General features: G+C 47.6%; 1 protein-coding gene across 4 annotated transcripts; it reads left to right on the forward strand.

Moving 5' to 3' along the window:
• The first annotated feature begins 54 nt into the window (after positions 1–54).
• On the forward strand, positions 55–23928 carry Hsf1 (heat shock transcription factor 1). 4 transcript variants are annotated; one of them, XM_075959657.1, is made up of 14 exons: positions 55–361; positions 18589–18697; positions 19051–19187; positions 19404–19528; positions 20214–20289; positions 20364–20425; positions 20547–20643; positions 20740–20876; positions 21009–21278; positions 21717–21803; positions 22534–22639; positions 22717–22782; positions 22855–22924; positions 23001–23564. In XM_075959657.1, exons 1-14 carry the CDS (start codon positions 245–247, stop codon positions 23204–23206), a joined length of 1665 nt encoding a protein of 554 aa, XP_075815772.1. In that variant the 5' UTR covers positions 55–244; the 3' UTR covers positions 23207–23564. The 4 variants fall into 4 exon arrangements, with proteins under 4 accessions (XP_075815772.1, XP_075815770.1, XP_075815769.1 ...); XM_075959655.1 differs by lacking the exon at positions 21717–21803 and having other exon boundaries at positions 65–361; positions 23001–23928; XM_075959654.1 differs by lacking the exon at positions 22717–22782 and having other exon boundaries at positions 65–361.
• The last annotated feature ends 1078 nt before the right edge of the window (positions 23929–25006 follow it).

Here is a 25006-nt window from a genome sequence, read left to right on the forward strand (position 1 = left end):
GGCCGCCCAGGGGCGGGCCCAGCGAAGTGGGCGGGGCAGGTCACGGCGCCTGCGCACCACGGGATACAGGACCGGCCCTGGCGAGAGCGCGCCGGTCGCAAGATGGCTGCGGCCATGCGAGGCCTTGCTGTGTGTGCGCAGCGGGCGGCGGAGCGGCCCGGACAGCAGGGACAGCGACGACACTAGCTCAGCTCTCAGCCACTCTTCTAGAACGCCATCCCAGCCTCAGCCAGCTTCGTCCGAAATGGATCTGGTCGTGGGCCCCGGTGCAGCGGGGCCCAGCAACGTCCCGGCCTTCCTAACCAAGCTGTGGACCCTCGTGAGCGACCCGGACACCGACGCGCTCATCTGCTGGAGCCCGGTAGGAGCTGGCATAGGCTGGAGTGGCCTTCAAAGGACGGTCCTGTTCCGGGAAGGGACCTATTTAGGAGAAGCGGCCTGCAGGTGGCCGTGCTTGCCTGGGTTCGGGCATCCTGGAGGGAGAACGCGGCTGTCTGGGGAGGAAGTGAGCCCCGCCCCCAGAGCCGCTTGGCGGAGAGTAGGCCTGGAACCAGAGTCCTAAGTTTCCCTGGGACGAAAATGTCGGGGCTTCCAATTCAGGTTCTTTGACTCACAGATGAATAGCTTCCCAGAGTCGGTATGCCTTTCTGCTTGTAGGCAACCCTTCAGAGTAAGTGGAGGGCCTAGCGAATGCTAGTCCGTGATTCTTAGACTGCAGACGCCAGAGCAGTTTTACCCGGCCCTTGTTGCGCTGCGTCGAGCCCTCTTCTGTTGCCTGGCAGCGGGCTGTGTACACCACAGCCCCTGCTGGACCAGCAACTCGGGCTTACAGAGATGTGCTGCAAGTTGTGGCAAGTTGGAAAGTAGAATCGGCTGTTCAGATCTTGGCTATGAGGGCAGAGCGCAGAACTAACAGATGATGGCCAAAAGACAGACCCTCCTGATCAGAAGGAGCCTTTAAGGGGGATGGAGACATCTAGGTGCTGTCTCCTTGATCTCCTGCGAGCCAGATCTGGCGGCCTTTCAGGCTCTGCTGAGCACTCCCTCCTGCGCACTGGTCTCTTAAGCTGGCAAGCATGGAGAAAAGCCTGGGTGGAAGGTGGAGGCCAAGGCTTCTGCCTCCCTCACTACTGCCTGTTCGTGTAAACTCTGCTCTGCCTAAAGAGTGCTTGGGAATAAAGAGAAGACTCGAAAGTCTTTGTGATTACCCCCACTGACTCTCCGTGGGTCTTTCTCTCTCGCTGGTCCTGGAAAGGAGCAGCATGTTTGATTGAAGGCCGTCTTCAGTTAGCCACCTCTCCTAGATCTCATACTCCTGGGCAGAAAAACAATGATCCCGCATTTCTGTCTTTCCCCAGCTTTCTACCTCTGTTTTGTTTGACTGAAAGGGAGCTTCCTTACCTAGGTCCACTTGGGATACCAAATAATCTCCGGAATAGTCTGAACTTAATCCTATTAGGAAGATCCATCCTGTCTGGTAGTCTCCCTGCTGTTTCTGCTTATAGATTGGTACAGAGGTGGGCGACATGCCTGTGAGCCTTCTTCTGGGACAGGATGTCCTGGTGGGGGCCTCTCAGTGTGAAGATGGATCTGATCTGCCCTGTACCCTCCCTCCAGCCACAACTGCACATCACCTGTGAGCCGTGTTGGCATGTTGGGAGGAATGGGCGAGTAGTCTGTCCGTAGCAGCCGTGAGCTCTAGCTGGTGTGGGACCTGGCAGTGGGAGCTGGGAGCTGGCTTTCTCATGAGTATAACAACCAAGCTCTGGCACACAAGTGGAAGAAGAACACCTTTGAGCCAGACAGGGACAGCAGAGCTTCTTGGATCTGACTCTTTGGCCATGCCCATGCCCTCATGTCCTGTGGGGGCACTTACACTGGCTTGGTTGCTTCTAACATCATTCCCTGCAGGCCCACTGCTCTGGAGGCTTTGGGTCCACTCTCTTATTCTGAGTGGCTTTCATATAAATTTTCTCACCATTCGCAGACACATCCTCCTCCTGGAGGGAACAGGGAGGCTAGATACGTGGGAAAGCCTGTCTAATTCCAAAAATCCTTTATTGAGCCTTACCTAGGTCTGACTTCTCATTTCTACCGCTTGGAGACAGAGTAGGTCACTGCCTTCACTAGCTCTCTGGTGTTTGCTCTCCCAGCCCTGGCCCTCATTCAGTTGCAGGTGCTTCACCAGATCAGGGACCTCAAGAGATCCAGGGATTTCCCCAGACAGATCCAGAGGACAGCACAGCCTTGGGGAAATTTAGGATCCCTGTAAGATCCATATGAGCATGGGAACATGGATGTGGGTGGTCCTTCCTCAGTAGACTTCTCTTTACCTTATACCAAAGGCCCCTCCAGTTCTAGTGCGCTGAGATGCAACACATAGGGTAGAATCCTTGACTGCACAGTAACTCTGTAATAGAAGTCACCTTTCGTCCTTGCCTTTTCTCCTTTGTGCTATGGTTCCTCTGTCCCCTAAGTAAGACTGTTGCTAGGATTGTTGGCGGAGCCGCCCCAGTGCATTCTGAAATGGGGGGACTAAAAAAAGCTCAGAGTCTATATCCAGCTTGATTCCAATTTTATAAGATCATTTTGTTTGGTCCTTTTTATAAATATTGAAGAGAAACATGAAAAATAAGTTTGTCTAGCTCAGGAGAGTACAGATGCTGGTAGTTTTTGTTGGGTTTGTTTAATTTTCTTCTTGATGAAGATGAGTGAGTGTGTGTGTGTGTGTGTGTGTGTGTGTGTGTGTGTGTGTGTGTATCTAACATTTTCTGCCCCGTTCCCTTAAGACAGCTTCTCTCACTGAACCTGGAGCTTGCGTTTTATCAGTTAGTTTGCTGGTCAGCAAGCCTCAACAATCCTTCTCTTTCCACCTCACCCAGTGCTGGGTATACAGGCTCACACGGCCACACCCAGTTTTGCATGGGTACTAGGAAATCCAAACTTAGACACCCATACTTGTGCAGCAAGCTTTTTTTTTTCCCACTTAACCATCCCCTCAGCTCCTGAACATGTTTTTAACCTGCTAACCATCCCAAGAGTTGTTGTCCTACTAGATCTAGAAGGATCTAGTCTGGGCCCCACTTGCCATGTAGGCTGACTGTGGTATACCAGCCCAGGAGCTACCTGAGGAGCTTGAGAATTGGGGAAAGGACCACATGATTTGTGCTAAACAAGTGCTAAGACTGGTGAAGGATGAGCCAAGGGATATTGAGGTTCTAGGACAGGGTCCAGACTTCAGCTTCAGGGAGGCACTCAGGTACAAAGATGTAATAATGTTTCTCTCTCTCTCTCTCTCTCTCTCTCTCTCTCTCTCTCTCTCTCTCTCTCTCTCTGGGTGGGGTCTTTTTAAAGATTTATTTATTGTACATTGGTATTTTGCCTGTATCTATGTCTGTGTAAAAATGTCAGATCACCTTAAACTGGAGTTATAGGCAATTATGAGCTGTCTTGTGGGTACTGGGAATTAAACCAGGTTCCTTTGGAAGAGCAGCCAGTGCCAAAAAATACTTTTTTTTGTTTGTTTGTTTTTGAAGACAGAGTTTTTGTGTAGCCCTGACTGTCTGGGAACTTGCTCTATAGACCAGGCTGGCCTCAAACTCACAGAAATCCACCTACCTTGCCTCCAAAGTGCTAGGATTAAAGGTTTGCACCATCACTGCCCAGCCTAAAGTCTCACTTTTAAGACATCCCTGCCCTTAATAATGAAAAGCTTGAATTTTGTTGCTAGGTACCTCTCTGATCTCACTCTAATCCCAGCCTAATGATGTGGTTCTCTTCTCTTTGAGAAGAGAATGACTGTGGGTTAGGCCTTTGGGGGGGGGTGCTGTAACTGAGGAAACTAGAACCACTGAGCAAGGACTCTTGAATACCAATACTCAAACAGCCACTGTGGAGGAGCTGGGTCCCAGGATAGACTGTTGGAGACATAATCCATGCACTAATGCAGGGACAGGGTACCCATCTTACCTCAGTATTCTTCATGGGATCACATGAAGCATTTTAAAACAGTTGTTGGCCATGGTTGCTATCCAGAACTCCTAGGACAGGCAGGGCTACCTAAGCTCTGACAACCAGATAAGTTCATTCTCAGACAGACAGTAGGAACAGCCCCAAGAGACCCCACCCTGAGAGACCTGGAGCAGACTGAAACGTCAGCGGTCACGTATGCCAGGGGCAGGTTATGATGTGTGCTGCAGGCTCTGGTGCCTCCAGCGGTAGCTGTCAAGCAGCCTGCGCAGCTGCTCTCATCCAGCGCTTCAGTCACAGAAGGGGTGAAGTTTCTTGTGTATTTGTTCTATGTCCATAGCTGTACAAGTAGGTGACATTTCCATTTTATAGGTAGAAAACTGAGACAAAAATCATGATGTAAAGCTTTTAAAAGACATTTAAAAAAACCCTCTAAACTCATAGTTGCCCAGCTATTGCTCACTACCTGTCTTTGTCTGTCTGGGATTCTTGTCTTTTTGTTTTTAATATTCATATTTTACTTTATGCATGTTTGTGTTTTGCCTGAATGTAGTTTTGTTTTTTGTTTTGTTTTTTTGAGACAGGGTTTCTCTGTAGCTTTGGAATCTCTTCTGGAACTAGCTTTTGTAGACCAGGCTGGCCTCAAGCTCACAGAGATCTGCCTGCCTCTGCCTTCTAAGTGTCCGAATGTGTTTTTGTATACCGTGTGTATAAATAGTGTTCCTGCAGAGGCCAGATTTGGAACTGGAGTTACAGATGATTGTGAGCTGCCATGTAGGGACTAGCAGTCAAGACCAGGTCCTCTGAAAGAGGAGTCAGTTCTCCTAACCACCAACTCTTCTCTCTAGCCCCTCCACCTTCTTTCTGAGACAGATTTTTTTCACTTGGCTAAAGCTCACTCATTGAGATAGTCTAGCTGGCCACAAACTCCAGGAATCCTCCTGCCTCTCCCTCTTCAGTGCTAGGATCATATATGCTCACATTTATGTACATGCTAGCTCTTTTTCTCATTTGTGTTTTTTGAAAAAGGGTCCTTCTGTGTAGCCCTAGCTGTCTTGGAACTCGCTATGTAAACCAGGCTGGCCTCAAACTCAAACTCTTGCCTCTGCCTCGTGAGTGCTGGGATTAAAGATGTGTACCACACCTGACCCCTTTTTCCCTCCAAGATTTATTGGTGGGCATGGTGGTACATGCCTTTAATCCCAGCACTCAGGAGGATCTCTGTGAGTTCTGGTCTACAAAATGAGTTCCAGGATAGGCAAGGCTACACAGAAAAGACCCCCTTCCAAAAAAAATATTTATTTTATGTTTATGGGTATTTTATGTGTATGGGTTAGTGCACTAACTATAGAGGCCAGAAGAGGTCAAAAGGTCCTGTGGAATTGGAATTGCAGGCGATTATTAGCCACCAAGTGTATTAGGAACTGAACTTGGGTTTTCTGCAAGATCAACAAGTGTTCTCGACTGCTGAACCATTTCTCCAGCACCTAGAAGCTAAAGTGACGAATTTTAGGTCCTCATGCTTGCACAGCAAGCCCTTTACCTACTGGGCCATCTCTGCAGTGTGTGTGTGTGTGTGTGTGTGTGTGTGTGTGTGTGTGTGTGTGTATGCACGTGCGTGCGTGTGTGCGTGCGTATGCACGCTAACACACATCCCATAGTGTACATGTGGATGTCGAATGACAGCTTTAGGGAATCAGTTCTCTCCCACCACCATGTAGGTTTCAGGGATCTAACTCAGCTCTTCAGGCTTGGGAACCAGTGCCTTTACTTGCTGAGCCATATTTTTGCTTTTTTAAAGCAGGGTCTCACTAAATTGACAAGACTGAACTTGAATTTGTAATTCTGTCTCTCTCAAGTAACTAGGATTACAAGCCTGCACCTCCATTTTTCACTGCTCCCTTGCAGTGACCCCCCAGCCACTTTTGTTGTGACCAGCACTGTTGGCTCATAATCAGATTATTATTTATTTTGTACCTGAGACTTCCTCACCTCTCCACAGAGAAAGGAACCAGCAGAGATAGGTCATCTGATCAGCTCTGTGCTGTGTGTGACCTGTGTATTTCTTTCTGCCTGGGAGGTAAAGGGGGTACGGAAGACAAGAGCTCCAGGGTCCAGAAGCCCCTGCAGGCCTCCTTAGATACCCCCTGTTCTAGCAGGAACAGGATTTTGTGTGCATTTCAAGTTGTCAGTGTTTTGGAAAATAAGATCATAGACCGGAAATAAGACTTGCCATTGACTGACAGCTGTGTTTCAGTTTACTAGCCAATGAGAGCAGTGTACCGCTCTTACAGAGTACCCACACGGTGTCTCACAACTGTCTCTTGTGACTCCAGTCCCAGAGGACCTAATGACCTCTTCTCGCCTCCATAGGAACTGCATGCAGGCAAACACCATACAAATAAAAAGGAAGAACTGTAGTATCCACATAAAACATGCTGGGTATAGCAGAGAACATGTATAATCCCAACACAGGAACAGCTGAGACCGTGGGTCCCTGAAGCACATTGGCCAGTTTATCCAAATCACTGAGCTTTAAGCCGGTAAGAGAGCCAGTAAAACACAAGGCAGCACTGGCTGCTCTTCCAGAAGAACTGGGTTTAATTTCCAGCACACACATTGTGGTTTTTAATTATTCTAATAACTCCAGTTCCAGGAGATCCAGCACCACTTTCTGGCCGCTGCAGGCATCAGGCAGGCTTGAGACACACAGAAATATATTGTAGTAAAACACCCATACACATGGGGTGAATCTTTTAAAAAATAAAATAAAGGGACTGGAGAAATAACTCAGTGGTTAAGAACACTTGTTGCTTTTTCTGAGGTCCTGACTTCCGTTCCTAGCACGCACATAACTGTATGTAGTTCCAGTTCCGTACTTTCTTCTAACCGCTGTAGGAATGCAGGCACTCATGTGGTGCGCATATATATATATATACTCAGGCAAAACTTTCTATACATAAAAAAATTGTAAATATTGAAAATAGAATTTAAATGTGGAGAAAGAGACAATCTGCTCTACTGGAAATTGCCTGCAGATCATGAAGACAGCTGCACAAGAGGCAGAGGCAGGATTAGAGGGTGAAGGTCATCCTTGACTGTATAGAATGTTAGAAGCCAGCCTGGAATACTCGAGTCTCTTGTTTTTCCGAGTGGAGGGAAGGAAAGGGAAATTGCATGAAGAGCAAGGGGTAAGACTGACTGAGAATTTATCAGAAAGTAAAGCATAAACCAGAATAACGCTTGAAGCACAAGTATGGTCCCATATACTAAACTCAGTCAATATATATACCACGTCAACATAAAAAAAAGGGAAAAAAACAAGCAAAAAGCACATTACAAAATTCAACACCCACTTTTTGATGAAAACTCAGCAAACAGAGTGGCAGGGACATTCCTCAGCATAGTAGAGAGAAGCATGTGTATAAATACTGTGGCTGATTGTGTGTGCTTGATTGTGAAGACTGGCCGCTTTCCCAAGATTAGAAGAGAAGAGAAGTTCTTTGCTTTGCCATTTCTGCCTAACAGTGTATTGTATGTTCCAGTCAGTGCAGTGTAGCAAATAAAAACACAAATTGGAAAGGAAGAAGTAGAACTAATGACTATTCAAGGATAGCAGGATTCTACAGAATAGTTTGTGAGATCGCAAGATCCGGGGTCAATACACAGAAGTAAATTAGGTATCTACACATGAACAGTGGATTATTATTGAACTGTGACAAGACTGGAGAGATGACTCAGCAGTTATATGCTTCCTGGTCTTGCAGAGTATCCAAGTTCAAGTCTCAGTACCCAACTCCAGGGGATCTCACATCCTCTTCTGACCTCTTCAGGAGTCTACACACACACACAAATCTTTTTTTTCTTTTTGTTGAAATATTTTCAGTACTATCAGAAAACACAATAAAGTCCTTGGCAGCCACTTTGAGCTGGTAAGAGCTCCATCCTCAGGTGGAGATGAGCTATACTTTGAGTCTTGGGTGAGTGATAAATGCCACCCAGAGAATACTTACATTATAGTCCAGAGACACTCACAAGACTCTGCTTCCTCTAAAGCCTGTGGGAGGGCACCCTCCTTGTTTTTTCCCGCTTGTGGTTGTTGCTGTTATTCTGTGGTTATTCCTTCTTTTATTGCTGCATGACTCCAGTCTGTCTTTGTCATAACCTGACATTCTCCCTGTGTGACTAACTTCATTTGGCTGTCTTTTTGTAAGAACATTAATCTGTTCAAATTAGTGGTTCACTCTACTCCAGTATGACCTCATATTGTCTGATGGCATGTGCAGCAGCCTGTTTAAAATATATATATATAGTTACATATATATAGTTATATTCTGAGGAGATAGGGCTTGTACGCATCTCCCTTTTTCTTTTTTTATTCCTTATTTCTCTCTTGTTCCCTCCTGTTCCTTCTGGAACCCTTCTTCCCAGCATTTTCTTTTCTTTCTTTCATTTATTTTTCTATTATAACCCACTGAGTTCAGTTAGTGTGGCCTGCATGTGCATGAGTGTGAAGTTATTTGTTGGATTATGGGTAACTTACCATTGGCTACACTCCTAAAGAAAAATAACTCTCCTCCTCCTCCAGCAGGCATTAACTACCAATAGCTCCCCATCTTTGAAGTGCTTCCCATCCATACTGGAATGTTAGCAGTCTGTCGGTTGCAGGTCAGCACAGCTGCCACGGGTTCATCGGTGCCATGGCCTAGTAGTGTGCAGAAGACAGGGTTTACAGCACTTCTCCCCGTCCTCCAGCTCCCACATTCTTTCAGTGATGTTCCCTGAGCCTGGAGGTGGAATAGAGAGGTTTAGATGGCCCATTTAGGACTGAACACTGAACAGTTACTTATTCTCAGCACCTTGAGTGGTTTTGAGTCCATCTTAACTACTGCCCGCTGCAAAAAGAAGTTCCTTTAGCCAAAGTTGAGAACAGCACTGATCTATGGGTCTAAATATAAATATTTAGAAAGCAATTTGACATGTTCAATTTGCGAACATCAGTAGTGGATTCAACAGGGGCTCTAAAATCCCTAGCCATGGGCTTCTAACCAGGTTTCCAATATCAGGCATAAATCCCTGGAGTAGGCCTCAGATTCAGAGGGTTGCTTACCCCTATATAGTCATGTCACTAGTGTGCCATTGGATGAATCTTGCTCAGAAAGTCAGTATTGTAGCATCCAACCAGCCTTCATAGCTCTCTGAGACATGAAAGCCAGCCAGCAGTTTCTAGATTAGTTCCAGCTTGCTTTCTCTGTCTTGTAACCATGTATGTGGTATCTTTTTTCATTGGGGCTTTTTGTTTTATTTGCTTTGTTGGTTTTTCGAGACATGGTCTGGCTGTGTAATTTCACAGACTCATTTGTCAGACAGCTGGCAAAGACTTTTTTCAGTTCTGTAGGCTGTTGCTTTACTCATTTGGCAATTTCCTTTGATGTATATAACTTCTTTTTAATTTCATGAGGTCCACTTGTCGATTATTAACCATATTTCCTGAGTCACTGGATTCCTCATTCAGAACATCCTTACCTATGTATGCCTCCATATCCAGAAGTGCACCACCTGGTTCTCCTCTAGCAATTTCCAAGGTGTGTGGGGGTGTGTTTGGTTTTTTGAGACAGGGTTTCTCTGTATCTCTGGCTGTCCTGGAACTTACTTTGTAGACCAGGCTGGCCTCAAACTCAGAGATCTGCCTGGCTCTGTAACCTTTTTTTTTTTAATCTGTGCTTTTTGCTTTTTATTCTTCTCTCATACAGTACATCCCAACTGCAGCCTCCTCTCTCCATTCCTCCCAACTCCCCACCACCACTTCACTCTGTCCCCCAGGTCAACTGCTCCTCCATTTCCCTTCAAAAAGGAGCAGGCCTTCCAGTGATATCAACCAGACGGCATAACAAAATGCAGTAATGTTAGGCACAAATGCTCATATCGAGACTGGACAAGACTGGACCAGTAGGAGGAAAGGGGTTCCAAGAGCAGGCAAAAGAGTCAGAGATGCCCCTGTTCCCACTGTTAGGAGTCCCACAAAAACCCCAAGCTAAACAACAACAGCATGTATACAGAGGATACCTAACACTCCTCAACCCCTCTGACTCCTACAGTCCTTCCTCCCCTTCTTCCAAAGGGTTCCCCAAGCTCTACCTAATGTTTGGGTGTGGGTCTCTGCATCTGCTCCCATCAACTGCTGGAGAAAGCCTCTCTGATGACAATTGGGCTAGGCCCTGTCTATGATTATAGCAGAATATCATTAAGAATCAGTTCATTGACTTTTGATTTGTTTGTTTGTTTGATCAGTCATGTTTGGTTCTACCTTAGGTCTCTGAACTATCCAGCTTCTGGTTCCTGGTCATCCTAGCAGAGTCAGGCATGTGTTCTCTCTTATGGCTTGGGCCTCAAGTTAGACTAGGCATTGGTTGGCCACTCCCATATGCTTTGAGCCATATCTTACAGGCAGGACAGGTATGGGTCAAAGGTCTTGTGACTGAGTTAGTGTCCTCGTCCCACTAGTGGGAGCCATGCCTGGTTACAGGAGATAGTTCAGGCTCCATATCTTCCATGACTAGGAGGCTTCTCTAGGGTCACCCTTATAGGTTCTAGGAAGTTTCCACTGCTCTAGGTTTCCACATCACCATTAAATGCTCCCCTACTCCAGTTGTCTCTCCCTGTATTCCTCCCCCTTCTTCCCTCCTTCCTCAGCCTGACCTCTCCTGTTGCCATGTACGCACACACTTCAGTCCACCCTCAAAGTCTATTCTATTTCCCCCTTGCCAGGGAAATCTGTGTGTCCCCCATAAAGCCCTCCTTGTTGTTTAGACTCTCTGGGTCTGTGGAGTGTAGTGGGATTATCCTTTATATAATAGCTAATATCCGCGTATAAGTGAGTACATATCTCATTTGTCTTTCTGGGTCTGGGTTGCCCTTGCTCAGTTTCTTTCTAGTTTCATCCATTTGCCTGCAAATTTCATGATGTTTTTTTTTTCTAACAGCTGAATAATACTTCGTTGTGTAAATATACCACATTTTATTTATCCATTCTTGTGTTGAGGGACATCTAGGTTGTTTACAGTTTTTGTTACTATATGAAAGCCACTATGAACATAATTGAGCAAGTGTCCTCATGGTAGGATGGAGGGTCTTTGAGAATATGCCCAAGAGTGATATAGCTGGGTCTTGAGGGAGATCAATTCCCAATTTTCTGAGAGACCGCCATATTGATTTCCAAAGTAGCTGTAAAAGTTCTCACTCTCACCAGCAATGAAGGAGTGTTCCCTTTGCCCACATCCTTGCCAGCATGAGCTGTCACTTGGCCATTCTGACAGGTGTAAGATGGAATCTCAAAAGTAGTTTTGTGTGCATTTCCCTGATAGCTAAGGATGGTGAACATTTTTGTTGTTGTTGTTTTTCGAGACAGGGTTTCTCTGTAGCTTTGGAGCCTGTCCTGGAACTAGCTGTGTAGACCAGGCTGGTCTCGAACTCACAGAGATCCGCCTGCCTCTGCCTCCCGAGTGCTGGGATTAAAGGCGTGCGCCACCATCATCCGATTTGAACATTTCTTTAAGTGATTCTCGGCCGTTTGAGATTCTTCTGTTGCGAACTCTCTGTTTAAATCTGTACCCCAGTTCGAGACCAGCCTGGTCTACAAGAGCTAGTTCCAGGACAGGCTCCAAAACCACAGAGAAACCCTGTCTCAAAAAACCAATAAATAAATAAATCTGTACCCCATTTTTTAATTAGATTGTTTGGTTTGTTCATGTCTAGTTTCTTGAATCCTTCATATATTTGGGGTATTAGCCCTATATTGCATGTGGAGTTGGTGAAAAATCTTTTCCCATCCTGTAGGCTTCTGTTTTGTCCTATTGATGGTGTCCTTTGCCTTACATAAACTTTTCAGTATCAAGAAGTCCCATTTATTAATTGTTGATCTTGGTGCCTTTGTTATTGGTGTTCTGTTCAGGAAGTTCTCTCCTGTACCAATGAATTCAAGGCTATTCCCCACATTTTCTTTTATCAGGTTCAGTGTATCTGGTTTTATGTTGAGATCTTTGATCCACTTGGACTTGAGTTTTGTGCAGTGTGATAAATATAGATCTTATCCTTGATTTCAAGCTGTACTACAGATCTTTTATTGCTCAAGATTGTTTTAGCTCTTCTGGTGTTTCTTTTTTTGCCATATGAAATTGAGAATTGTCCTTTCAAGGTCTGTATAACACATTTCTTTAATCCCAGCACTCAGGAGTGAGGGGAGATAGAGGCAGGTAAATTTCTGAGTTTGAGGCCAAACTGGTCTACAGAACAATTTCCAGAACAACCAGAACTACACAGAGAAACCCTGCCCGAAAAACCAAAAGAAAGAAGAAAGGAAGGAGAGAAGGAAGAAAGGAAAAGGCACCCTTCTATGCCCATAAAACTGTTGGTTTCGGTTGACAGTCTCTTATGCTGATGGGCCGCCTTATGTGTGTGACTTGTTTCTCTTTTGCCACTTGTAATATGTTGCTTTTGTTCTGTGTGTTTATTATTTTAATTACATATGACAGGGCTGGGGGTGGTTCTAGAATATTTAAGGACCAGGCCTGGTGGCACATGCCTTTAATCCCAGTTCTCAGGAGGCAGAAGCAAGTGGATCTCTGAGTTCGAGGCCAGAGAAACGCTGTCTTGAAAACAAAACAACAAAAATAATGCCTTTTACAGTTGCTCAAGGAAATGAAATATTAAATACAGTCCTCTATTGGTATCCTGGAGTAGTATTTTCATGTAACCGGCACACATTTTCCCTTGCCATTTAAATTATCTCTGAATAATTTGTAACTTTATGACATAAATACTATATAGATACCTTATATTGGTTTGTTTAGTTACTAATGGCAAACAAAGCCTGTCCATGTACTGTCAACAGCCTGTAGTACCATAAGCTCACTGCTGGGAGAAGCTATAGGTGGGGGTTCTTTTCAAAAGTAACTTTTAGCTGCACGGTGGTGGTGCACGCCTTTAATCCCAGAATTCGGGGCAGAGGCCAGCCTGGTCTACAGAGCAATTTCCAGGACAACCAGAGCTACACAGAGAAACCCTGTCTCAGGGGGCAGGGGAAGCAATTTCCAGTCCTGTCGTTATCTCCTGTTTCTCTGTTTTCTGGCATCTATTTTCAAAAAAGAAACAAAAATCAGTTTCCTGCCCTCAGATCTACTGTTGTGCTTACTAATTATCTTTTCATGGTGGGTTTGAGCCAGAATTTCCCTTAGGATATTTCCCATTAGTAATTCTCTGTTTAATGGTCCTTCCTTTGCTTCTTCAAACGTTATTTCCTTATTTCTCTGAGCATATTTACCTATTCTTACTGTATGTGTATGAGTTTTACCTGTATATATAAAAAGGCACTCGTGCATGCCTGGTACCTGTGGAAGCCAGAAGAGAGTGCCAGCTCCCTGGAACTAGAGATACAGCCTTGCATACTGCTCTATTGGGTGCTAGAAACTGAATCCTTGTCCTCTGCAAGAACAGCAACTGCTGAGCCATCTCTCCATCCCCTAAGCATGTTTACAACGACATTATACTTTTTGCTAAATTTATTGTCTTGTCCTTCTTGGGCAGTTTCTACTGCTCCTCCTTGTCCACCATGTGTGAGTCATACTTCACAGTTTCTGTAGGTCTTGCATTTTTTTGTTACTAGTGTATTGTGGGAGTCGATGGTGGCTGAGTCATCTTACTTGCTTGTGAGTTCTTCAGAAAGACTGCTTCTCCTTGATGACATTCACTTCCTCACAGTTGTCACCTCCAGCATCAAAGCACCAGCAACTACTGCCTGGTTTTGCTGTTATTTATACAATGCCCTGAGACACAACAGATTGTTGGGTAGTCAGATCCAGTTAAATGTGTGGCCAGTAGTGGGCTGCTTTTGCTTGCGGTATTTCAGTGGGTTCACTGAGCAAGAGCAGATTTGAGTTAGTCTTCCATTTGTTCTGATCCCAAAGGGCTCTTCTCAGCTTCCTTTTCCATCTGGGCAGCACTGTCGGGGGGGGGGGGGGGGGCTTGAGATCTCTGACTTGTTTGACCTCAAGTGCTTGCTTTGCTTATGGGTTATGTCTCCTGTAGACAGACGCTCAGGACACATAACAGTGCAGTAACTACTGTACTTCCCAGCTAACCACTCGCTCTGGCCTTAGGTCTAGTTTCTACCTGGGAGAACTGTGAGTGAGGTAGGGGACCTGTCCAAACAGGCATGTGATCTCATCAACCTGCAGCTGGAAAAGACACGTCCTTCTTGTAGTACCCTTAAACCTTGACACATCTGAGAAGAGGGGTCCTCACAACTTAGCCACACCTTTTGGGGTGCAGCATCTGTTCTGGGGGCTCAGTGACATAAGGAGTAGACTGTTCATGCCATAGGTACTTACTGACCCAATGAGTTTTAGTGGTTTCATTGGTTATTCTTGCTTGTTGATGCCTGTGGAACAGTTTCAGAGTCATTAAGTGATCTAAACAAGCTTTGTGTGTGTCACTGGAGTGGAGGCACTTCCCCAGAGTTCCACACTCCCAGCCCACAAGTGGTGCTTTCCCTTTCATCGTCAGGGATAGGAATTCCTGATTGTCTGTCTTCATCCTGCAGCTGATCATCCACCATCTGTGCTGTTGTGGCTGTGACTTGGCTGCTTGCAAGTCCTTTTCCTGGTCTTGAAATTGACGGTTGGATTATGAAATGACCGTTTATGATTCCTTTTTAGTTTTTCCTGTTTGAAGTTCATTTAGTGTTTTGGATATTACGTCAAATTTAGTATGTTCTTTATCATTTTTCCTAAATATACTCATTTGTCCATTCTCATCTTCTGAGCCTCCCATTAAGCATTGTAGGTCTGATGGTGCCTCCCAGGACTCCACAGCTCTGTTCACTTCTATTCATTCTGCTAGTCATTGTTCTATTGCTGTGTAGGTTTTTATGTGCATTGGTGTTTCACCTACATGTATGTCTGTGTGAGATCCTCTGGAACTGGAGTTACAGACAGTTGTGAGCTGCCGTGTGAGTGCTGGGAATTGAATCCCAGGCTTTTGGAAGAGCAGCCAGGGCTATTAACTGCTCAGCCATCTCTCCAGCCCCCACAGCAACTATGTAGGAGAAAACATTTTGGGGGGGGCTTGCTTATGGTTTCTGAGGCTTAGTCTATTATCATCAAGGCAGGAAACATGGTGGCACATTTTCTCCAACAAGGCCACACCTTCCATTACTTTAAAATAGTGTCACTCCCCAGTGCTAAGCATTCAAATACATGAGCCTATAGAAGAAATTCTTATTCAAACCACCACACACTCATTTTTTCTGTCTGCAGACTGTAATCTCAGTAGGCCTGTGTTTGTGCTTGTTGACTCACAGTTTTCCCTGTTCTCTTTCTTGAGTCCCCAGGTGAAGTTTGTTTGTTTAAGATAGGGTTTCCCTTGGTAGCCTTGACTATCTTGGAACTGGCTCTGTAGAGTAGGCTGGTCTTGAACTCACAAAGATTCACCTGCCTCTGCCTCCTGAGTACTGGGGTTAATTAAAGGTGTGTACCACCACTGCTCTGCCCACAAGTGAATTTTTAGCCTGAGTTAGCTTTCCAATTCCAGAGTATCTACTAGGTGTTTCTTTTTCATTTTTATTGTTTTACTGAGATTTTCCATTTAGTAGGACATCATCCTTATACCTTCGTCCTTCCTGTATGGTTCTTCAGTTCTTTGGCCATACTATTTTAAGTAAAATAGCTAAGTTAGAATCCTTATTCTCATGAGTCCAACATAGGGACATAAATTGTTTTTTTTTCCTATTATAAGTTGTGACTTCTATTTAAATTAAATGATTTTTAAAAAAAACTAAACGGAAGCCGGGCTGTGGTGGCGCATGCCTTTAATCCCAGCACTCGGGAGGCAGAGGCAGGCGGATCTTTGTGAGTTCGAGACCAGCCTGGTCTACAAAGGGAGTTCCAGGACAGGTTCCAAAGCTACAGAGAAACCCTGTCTCGAAAAACCAAAAAAAAAAAAAAAAAAAAACTAAACAGGATTTATAATGGTCATTTCATAATCCGGCTGTGAACTCAAGACCAAGAAAGGACTTTGCAAACAGCAGAAACACATCCACAGCCATCTTATCAGTCCCAGCCATAGCTTTTTGTTTCTGACTTTGCATTAGTATGTGATAGCTGCTATGAAGAGTAGTCTCCCTGTATCTCTGACACTTTTGTATTGTGCCTTGTTAGGTCTAGTGTCTTTCCTGTACTAATTATACAATGCTTATGTTCTTGGTGGCCATTGCGCTTTGTCCAGTTGCCTTACTTGGGTAAATGGAGCTAAAATTTCCTTAAACAACTGGAGCCAGTGAGTCTCCAGTCTTTCCTCAGGCCTCTGTGTGTATGTTGATTCCCATCTTTAACAAGTAGCCTAGAAGTTAACAACCCAACTTTATAGCCTACTTCCCATTCCTGCCAGAGGGAGCACTCATGGGCTTCCTAGGTCTTCCCTAGTAACAGATCTAATGTGTGCATAGCCATTGGAGTCCTAGGAATATTTCAGAGTCCCTAGTGATCCCTCATTCATCGCCTTTTAAGGTTTCTGGCTAGACTGTGTTCAACATTGTCTCAGCAGCCATTTAAAATCTTCTTCTACATGCTTTTTTATGTTTCTGGATTGAGTCAGCCTTAGATCAAGCAAAACCAGCCTTGCTTGGAGAGTCCTCTAGCACCAGAATCTTGAGTTAGCTCTTGCCATATCCCCACTGCCATTGTTCCCACTGGCTTCAAAGCTGAAGGGAAGAATGGAGACTGGATGTGTTGTGTAAAGAGCCCACTGCTTCCTCTGATACCATTCTTCCTCCCAGTGCTTTCACTGCTGCTTTGCATTCTCTTTCTCCTATGTCCACCTGCCCTGCTGTTTCTGCCCTAGTGCTAATCCAACACCTTGGGCTCCTTTTGATGTATTCTACATGCCTGTATTATAAGCTCCCCACCCCAGCAATTTACTGCTGTCCCCTTCCCACTGTGGGGCCTCCCCACTCCAATATCCAATGCCTCTGAGTTGCCACGGCCCTTCAGCCCCTCCTAGTGGTTCCGGACTATGTTCAGGAGAGTACCCGCACAGAAGAGCAGCCATGCAGTGTTCAACAGTCTCGAGTTCTCACCTTAAACTAAAAAGCCAAGCAGTGGTGGCACACCCCTTTAATCCCAGCACTTAGGAGTTCGAGGCCAGCCTGGTCTACAGAGTGTATTCCAGGACAGTCAAAACTACATAGAGAAACCTTGTCTTTAAAAACCAAAAAGAGAGGGGCTGGAGAGATGGCTCAGCGATTAAGAGCACTGGCTGCTCTTCCAGAGGACCTGAGTTCAATTCCCAGCAACCACATACTGGCTCACAACCATCTATAATAGGATCTAATGGCTTCTTCTGGCATGCAGAACTCTCATACAGAAAATATAAATAAATTAAAAAAAAAAAAGATGGAGGTGGTATTTCTTTTTTTTTTTTTTTTGATTTTCGAGACAGGGTTTCTCTGTAGCTTTTGGTTCCTGTCCTGGAACTAGCTCTTGTAGACCAGGCTGGCCTCGAACTCACAGGGATCCGCCTGCCTCTGCCTCCCGAGTGCTGGGATTAAAGGCGTGCGCCACCACCGCCCGGCAGGAGGTGGTATTTCTGAGTTCTGAGCAGGACCATCTTCCAGAGCAGCAGAATTTCGATTCCTGTTTCTTTGACTGCCATAATTTGGCTTCCTAGAGCTGTGTGTGTGTGTGTGTGTGTGTGTGTGTGTGTGTGTGAGACTATGTGTGTGTGTGTATATATACACACATATATGTACCACATGCATGCAAGCCCACAGAGGGAAAAAACGGACATCAGTCACCTGAAACTTGAAATTACTAGCAGTTCTGAGTCACAGTGTGGGTGCTGACAAACCCAGGTCCTCTGCAAAAATAATAAGCAATCTTAACTACTGAACCATCTCCATCTTAGCTATTCTTTCATTTGTTTGTTTTGTTTTGGGGGACAGAGTTTCTCTGTGTAACCCTGTCTGTCCTAGAACCCAATTTATAGACCAAACTGGCCTCAAACTCAGAAATCTGCTTGTCTCTGCCTCCGAGTGCTGGGATTAAAGGAGCGCACCACCATGCCCAAGCTAGTGTTTGCTATTCTTAAAGAAAATTTGGGAGCTGGAGAGATGGCTCAGTGGTTAAGAGCACTGACTGCTCTTCTAGAGGACCTGGTTCAATTCCCAGCACCCACATGGCAGCTCACAACTGTCTGAAGATCCAGTTCCAGGGGATCTGACACCTTCCCACCAATGTACATAAAATAAAGTTAAATAAAAAAGAAAGAAAATTGGCTGATTAAAGTTAAATGCTAGTCAGTCCCTAGAGATGGCACAGAATGCTGTGGGCGATTTATGAGTCTAAAATTGCCAGGGAGTAGGAACCTGTCTGTGGCTACATGATTCTCGCTGTTCAGAGGTGGGCTCCATAGCCTAGATGCCAACTATGGAGTCCTAAGATTGAACTTACCTCCTCCTCTATGAAGAGAGAATGTGTACTGCCTACCACACATGAAGAGGCGCTTCAGGCTACGGTGGAAATATGGTGGCAGCTTTTATATTTGACCTGCCTGTATGTCTCCTTACAGAGTGGGAACAGCTTCCACGTGTTTGACCAGGGCCAGTTTGCCAAGGAGGTGCTGCCCAAGTACTTCAAGCACAACAACATGGCCAGCTTTGTGAGGCAGCTCAACATGTGTAAGTACCTCTGTGGGATGGTATGTGTCCTTCCCGGGGGTTTGAGAAACAGACCCGACATGCTGCTGAGAGATGGACGCCTGGGTTGGCTAAGGAAGGATCCTCATGGGTGTAAGCCTGAGTTCCCTAGGGAAGAGTATGAGACCCTACCCCAGTAGCTACACCTCCATTTGCAAGAGCGGAAGCTGTGAAAGACAAGGTCTTTTCCAACCATGACTAACTTGACTAAATAGGCACTAGCTAGAATCTTGCAGTTTTTTAGGAGGCCCCTTGTCTACCCTAGAGCATGGCTAGGCTGTTGGAGTTCTCTTCCCTGACCCTCAAGCAGAATTAACCCACCCCCATGTGCACAGATGGCTTCCGAAAAGTAGTCCACATTGAGCAGGGCGGCCTGGTCAAGCCTGAGAGGGATGACACCGAGTTCCAGCATCCATGTTTCCTGCGTGGCCAGGAACAACTCCTTGAGAACATCAAGAGGAAAGTGACCAGTGTGAGTCACCAACCCTGAGTACAGCCCCTCCCTGTCCTCAGACCTCTCTGCAGTATCTTGATGGTGCTGCAAGACTAGCCTGAAAGCACACATAGCCTGTACCCTCATCTATCTCTGTCGTGTGTCCCACCGCCCCCGCCCCCCCTTCCCAGTGTTTACCAGACCCTCCCCACTCCCTGGATGCCCCGTCAGATTCTTGTATGCCCTTATCCTTAGGTGTCCACTTTGAAGAATGAAGACATAAAAATACGCCAGGACAGTGTCACCAGGCTGTTGACGGATGTGCAGCTGATGAAGGGGAAACAGGAGTGTATGGACTCCAAGCTCCTGGCTATGAAGCAGTAGGTCCCAAGGCTCAGGAGGGTGCCTAGGTTGCTTTGGGTCTATCCTGTCCCACCCTGCAGAACCATTCAGGCTTCCTCCTCCTTCCCAACCTGCCTTCCATTGTTTTTGTGACACACTGCTTGGCCTGTTCATCCCCCCCTCAGGACAGGGTTGGGAACTCCCTGCTGCACCCACTTCTCATTCCCCTGCTGGGCGCCACCTTTTCAGGATGTGAGCTCACAGACTCCCCCCCTTCAATGTGTCTCCCTTAAAATTGGGGCTGGCAGGAGCAGACCAGAACAGTCCTGGGAGCAGACCCCTCCCTGTTCTCTATTCCTAGCAGCCCCACTCCTCTGTTATTACTCAGTATAGGGCACACAGTTCTCAGCTGCCTTTTACCCCCAAACCGAGGGTAATCAGCAGTTTGGGGTCTTTCCCAAAGTCCTGACCTACGTGTCTAGCCAGTATGTGACAAGTCCCTGTGACCTCTTTTGACTGAAATCCTGAGGTGTACCATGAGGCTCTCTCTGTCCATGCCCTCCCTCCCCAGCTGACACCTGAGTCCTCCCCTGGAAGTGTATCAGCCAGGGGAGTCAGTGGTGCCATGAGCTCTCACCTGGTCCAGCCCTGTCTCACTAGTCTGTCAACAGCCTGACTCTGGCTCTTCAAATGTGGCCCAATTGACCCAGCAATGTGTTGCAGCGAGAACGAGGCCCTGTGGCGGGAGGTGGCCAGCCTGCGGCAGAAGCATGCCCAGCAGCAAAAAGTTGTCAACAAGGTGGGCAGGACTGGTGGTAGGTGGGTCCCCTCCATCACTGGGCCAGGGTGACTGTTATCCTCTCTGCCCCACAGCTCATTCAGTTCCTGATCTCACTGGTGCAGTCGAACCGGATCCTAGGGGTGAAGAGAAAGATGTGAGGCTCTGGGGATGCCTGCACTGTCCACTCTGGCCCTGCACCTTGTGTCCTCTGCTTGCTGTATATCCTGGGCACCACCAAGGTCTGTGTCGGCAGTTAACCTGTCTCTTCCCTGCAGCCCTCTGATGTTGAGCGATAGCAGCTCAGCACACTCTGTGCCCAAGTATGGTCGACAGTACTCCCTGGAACATGTCCATGGTCCTGGCCCATACTCAGTAAGCATCAAACTCCATGAGACTTCCCTAGTGGGTGCAGGGTGACCCAAACTACCACAGGTATGTCTTGCATGTGGCCTTTGTCTCTAATTGCAGGCTCCATCTCCAGCCTACAGCAGCTCTAGCCTTTACACCTCTGATGCGGTCACCAACTCTGGACCCATTATCTCCGATATCACTGAGCTGACTCCTACCAGCCCTTTGGCGTCCCCAGGCAGGAGCATAGATGAGAGGTTGGGCTTCGTCACCTTCATACCTCCTGTCACGCTAGTGGGCTAGCCTTTAAGGGTCCTGGGCAAAGTTGGAAGTGGGTGGAGCTAACTTAGGCGCTTTCTAACATGTCTCCCTATGTATAACATGTTCAGACCCCTATCCAGCAGCACCCTGATCCGTGTCAAGGAAGAGCCCCCCAGCCCACCTCGGAGCCCTCGGGTACTGGAGGCAAGCCCTGGGCGCCCATCCTCCATGGATACACCTTTATCCCCAACTGCCTTCATTGACTCCATCCTTCGAGAGAGCGAGCCTACCCCTGCTGCCTCAAACACAGCCTCTGTGGATACAACCGGAGCCCATGCCCCCACACCCCTGCCCTCCTCTACCCCTGACAAGTGCCTCAGCGTAGCCTGTCTAGACAAGTGAGTGATATGCCCATCCTGCCTCCCTGTAACCTATAAGCCCCCCACAGCATGAGATTCCTCAGGCTGAATACAGGGTATCTGTGTCTTAGCAAGGCACAATCCCTGCTGTTGGCTGGGAGTGATGGGTTGGATCTATTCCCTCAGACCTCAGAGTGAGCTTGAAGCTGGGGAGGGAGACCAACCACATCACTAGAAATGGGATATACCCCTGCCTCCTGGGCCACCCTCCCTACTGGCATCACCCTCTTTTGTGGCAAGCCCCAGGATCTTTGGATCTGTCATTCTCCCTAGACCTGATACAGGAAATGATGAGCCAGGGCCCAGCCTTGACCACCCCTCAGGCACATCCCAAAGGCTGAGCGAGCGAGGACGGTGGGCACAGATCCCCCCGTCCCCCGCCTGCAATGGGGGGGCTCTTGTCTTTGTATCTTGCAGTTTGGCTCGCGCTCCACAGATGTCTGGGGTCGCCCGCCTCTTCCCCTGCCCCTCCTCTTCCTTTCTGCATGGCCGAGTCCAGCCAGGGTTAGCGCTGCCCCCACTTGGGAGGGAGGAGGACTCCGCCAGGGCCCCTCCCACAGCCATGGACCAGTTCCCAACCTGGGCATAGCACTTGCCCTGCCAGGCGAAGAGCACCAGGGGATGGTCTCACAGGCTCTGCATCTCCACTGCCTCCCCTGTGCACAAGCCAAAAGCTGTGATAGGGACACGCTTCCTGCCTGGCCCAGCCACCAGTACAGACTGCTATGATGAGCTTCCTGTCAGGGTAGGGTAGGCCCCATGGTACCTACAGAGCCCTTTTTATTGCCTTGCCCAAGCCTCAGGTATGTCCTTGGCCTAAGGTCTTCTAATCTAAGGGAGTACAGGTCTACCCATTAAAAGCACAGTCCTGTTTCCTCTCTTACTCTCTTCCTGGTGCAGTGGCAAGACTTTGTTGAGCTTGAAATATCTGCCTGCCCTCCTGCCCATTCTAGAGCCAACACCCCTTGTCCTTTTTCTCCACCACCCTCTTGTCCCAGCCTTAGTCACTACCAGAGCCTCCTAGGATGTCCTGCCCATGGGCCATGCTATGTCCCACCCTCAGCATTTATGGAGGGCAAGCTTACTACTGCCCTTTCTGGCATCTCCCAGAAGTCCACACACATTGTCCCCCAGCTCATGCTGGCTACGCCGATGGACCTTGCTTGGGGGGCTGCAACCAAAGGGGAGCGGGAACCTGGGGCACTAGTTCACCTGCCCACTTGCCCTGGGCCAGGAACGAGCTCAGTGATCACTTGGATGCCATGGACTCCAACCTGGACAACCTGCAGACCATGCTGACAAGCCACGGCTTCAGCGTGGACACCAGTGCACTGCTGGACGTGAGTCTGGTCATCCCCACCCACCCTGACCCAACCTGCCCACAAGCCAGCCCTGACTTCCCTCCCTCCTCCTGCAGCTATTCAGCCCCTCGGTGACCATGCCCGACATGAGCCTGCCTGACCTGGACAGCAGCCTGGCCAGCGTGCGTAGGCGGGCAGGGTGGGGGGCAGAGGGGACCATCAACAACTCTCATTGTGTGTTCTTTGTCCCACAGATTCAGGAGCTCCTATCTCCCCAAGAGCCCCCCAAACCTATTGAGGCAGAGAACAGTAACCCTGACTCAGGTGAGCTAAGCTTCTGTCCCACCCCGACCCTCACTTCCAACTTGCTGATCCCCACCATCCTGACCCATGCCTACAGGGAAGCAGCTGGTACACTACACGGCTCAACCCCTGTTCCTGTTGGACCCTGACGCTGTGGACACAGGGAACAGTGAACTGCCTGTGCTCTTTGAGCTGGGGGAAAGCTCTTACTTCTCCGAGGGGGATGACTACACGGATGACCCCACCATCTCTCTTCTGACGGGCACTGAACCCCCCAAAGCCAAGGATCCCACTGTCTCCTAGACGTCCCAGGAGTTGTCAGGATGGTTTGTGGCTGACTCCCAACCTACCGCTAGGACATAGCTGGTCCTAGGGAGACAAGACAGTCGCAGTCCAGGGCATCCTAGATCAAGTTACCAACCCAGTGGAACACAGATGGGGCGTGAGCCTGGGCAGTGCTTCAGGTCAAGAGGACGGTCCCGAGGGCCGCATACCTGCTGCCTTTACACAGTCCAGGTCTACTGTCTGCATTGGACCTTCACAGCCACACTTGGACTGATCCTGCAGGTTGTTCATAAAATTGTATTTTGGATTTTTACATGAGAGTCCCCTTTAGCCCTTCACAAATAAATAAATATATATATATATATATATACACACACACACACACAGATGGACAGATGATAAACAGACAGGTTCTGCTGTTGCCTCCTGTGTTTCCTCCTGCCCTGAGGGATACAGAAGGTGGCGATGCTGGCTAGAAGCCCAGAATGCACTACATGCCACCTTGGGGAAATATAGACACCTGTGATACCCCTAGGCCCACTTGAAGCCATAGAACTAGTATCTGCTCACAATTTTGTTTTTGTTGTTTTGGGGGGTGGGGGTGTTCAAAACAGGGTTTCTCTGTGTAGCACTGGCTGTCCTGTCCTGGAACTCACTCTGTAGACCAAGCTAGCCTTGAACTCACAGAGATCCACCTGCCTCTGCCTCCCAAGTGCTGGGATTAAAAGTGTGCGCCACCACCTGGCTCACAGCTTTTTTTTAGGATCCTAAAACAATCTGGCCTACGTTGTCAGTAGTGCCCCTCCACAATTCCGAGGTGTATTCATTCAAATGTTCTGCATGGCAATCTGAACATATTGGCAGAGCCAGGCTCCCACGTCTGTCAGTTACTGGACTGGTTTGGGACTTGCTCCTGACGTCTCTTTGGAGTGTGAGAAGACAGGTGGAAATGGCCTCACAGGTGGCCTGTGACAGGCTGTGGCGCAAACCCTGTGTTCTGAGGCAGCTGAGATCACAGCCTACCCTGCATAGCGCTAGATAGCCATGTAACAAGTTAAAGTCTATAGCCTGGCAGATTCTGGCAACTGACAAGCACTGACCCATTGAGTTAAGGATTAGGACTCTGGATTGCCAATGGGACTCTCTCAAATTTAGCAGGTATCAGAACTTGGGGGCCAAGTATCCCTCTTCACAGCTGTCTCTTGAAAGCAAAGGTAGTTTGGAAGAGTAGGCTGAGACTAGTCAAGTTTGGCCCCTGTGCAGCACAGCCTAGAGCTACTAGCCCAACTTTGTTGAGCTGCCTGATCCCAAGGAGTTGAAACATCTTAAGACACAGTGTGTATTAATTCCTGGGCCCCAGGCAGTCAGCGTCCTCTCCATGATGGCCCCACCTCTAGAGATGACAGATCTAGTGGCACTGTGGAATCGGGGTGCTTACCTGGAGTCTCATCAACACAAGTGAGCCCTGTATGTCATCTCTTAAACCAGACTCCTCACAAGGGTTCTAGACACAATATAGCCAGCCTGCTACAGGGTTATCTATTGAGTCCACATAGCTCTGTGCCCCAACCCTGTATGGAGTAACAAGATAGGTTAAGAACTCACCAGCCTTTCCTGAGCAGTAACCTTGCTCAGCTACTGTTCTAGAGCCATCACTACATGTGGCTGTCTATGTCCTGTCCTGCAGCTGAACAACTTTGTCCATATACTCCATGAGATTGTAGAGTCGTTGGAAACAAATCTTTCCAGCACTATATGCTTAAACCGGAGGTTGAGAATTTTAGTCCCTAAAGCAGAGGCTTCCATGACCCCAGCAGG

This window comes from Microtus pennsylvanicus, chromosome 2, assembly GCF_037038515.1.
Source record: "Microtus pennsylvanicus isolate mMicPen1 chromosome 2, mMicPen1.hap1, whole genome shotgun sequence".
Classification (NCBI taxonomy): domain Eukaryota; kingdom Metazoa; phylum Chordata; class Mammalia; order Rodentia; family Cricetidae; genus Microtus; species Microtus pennsylvanicus.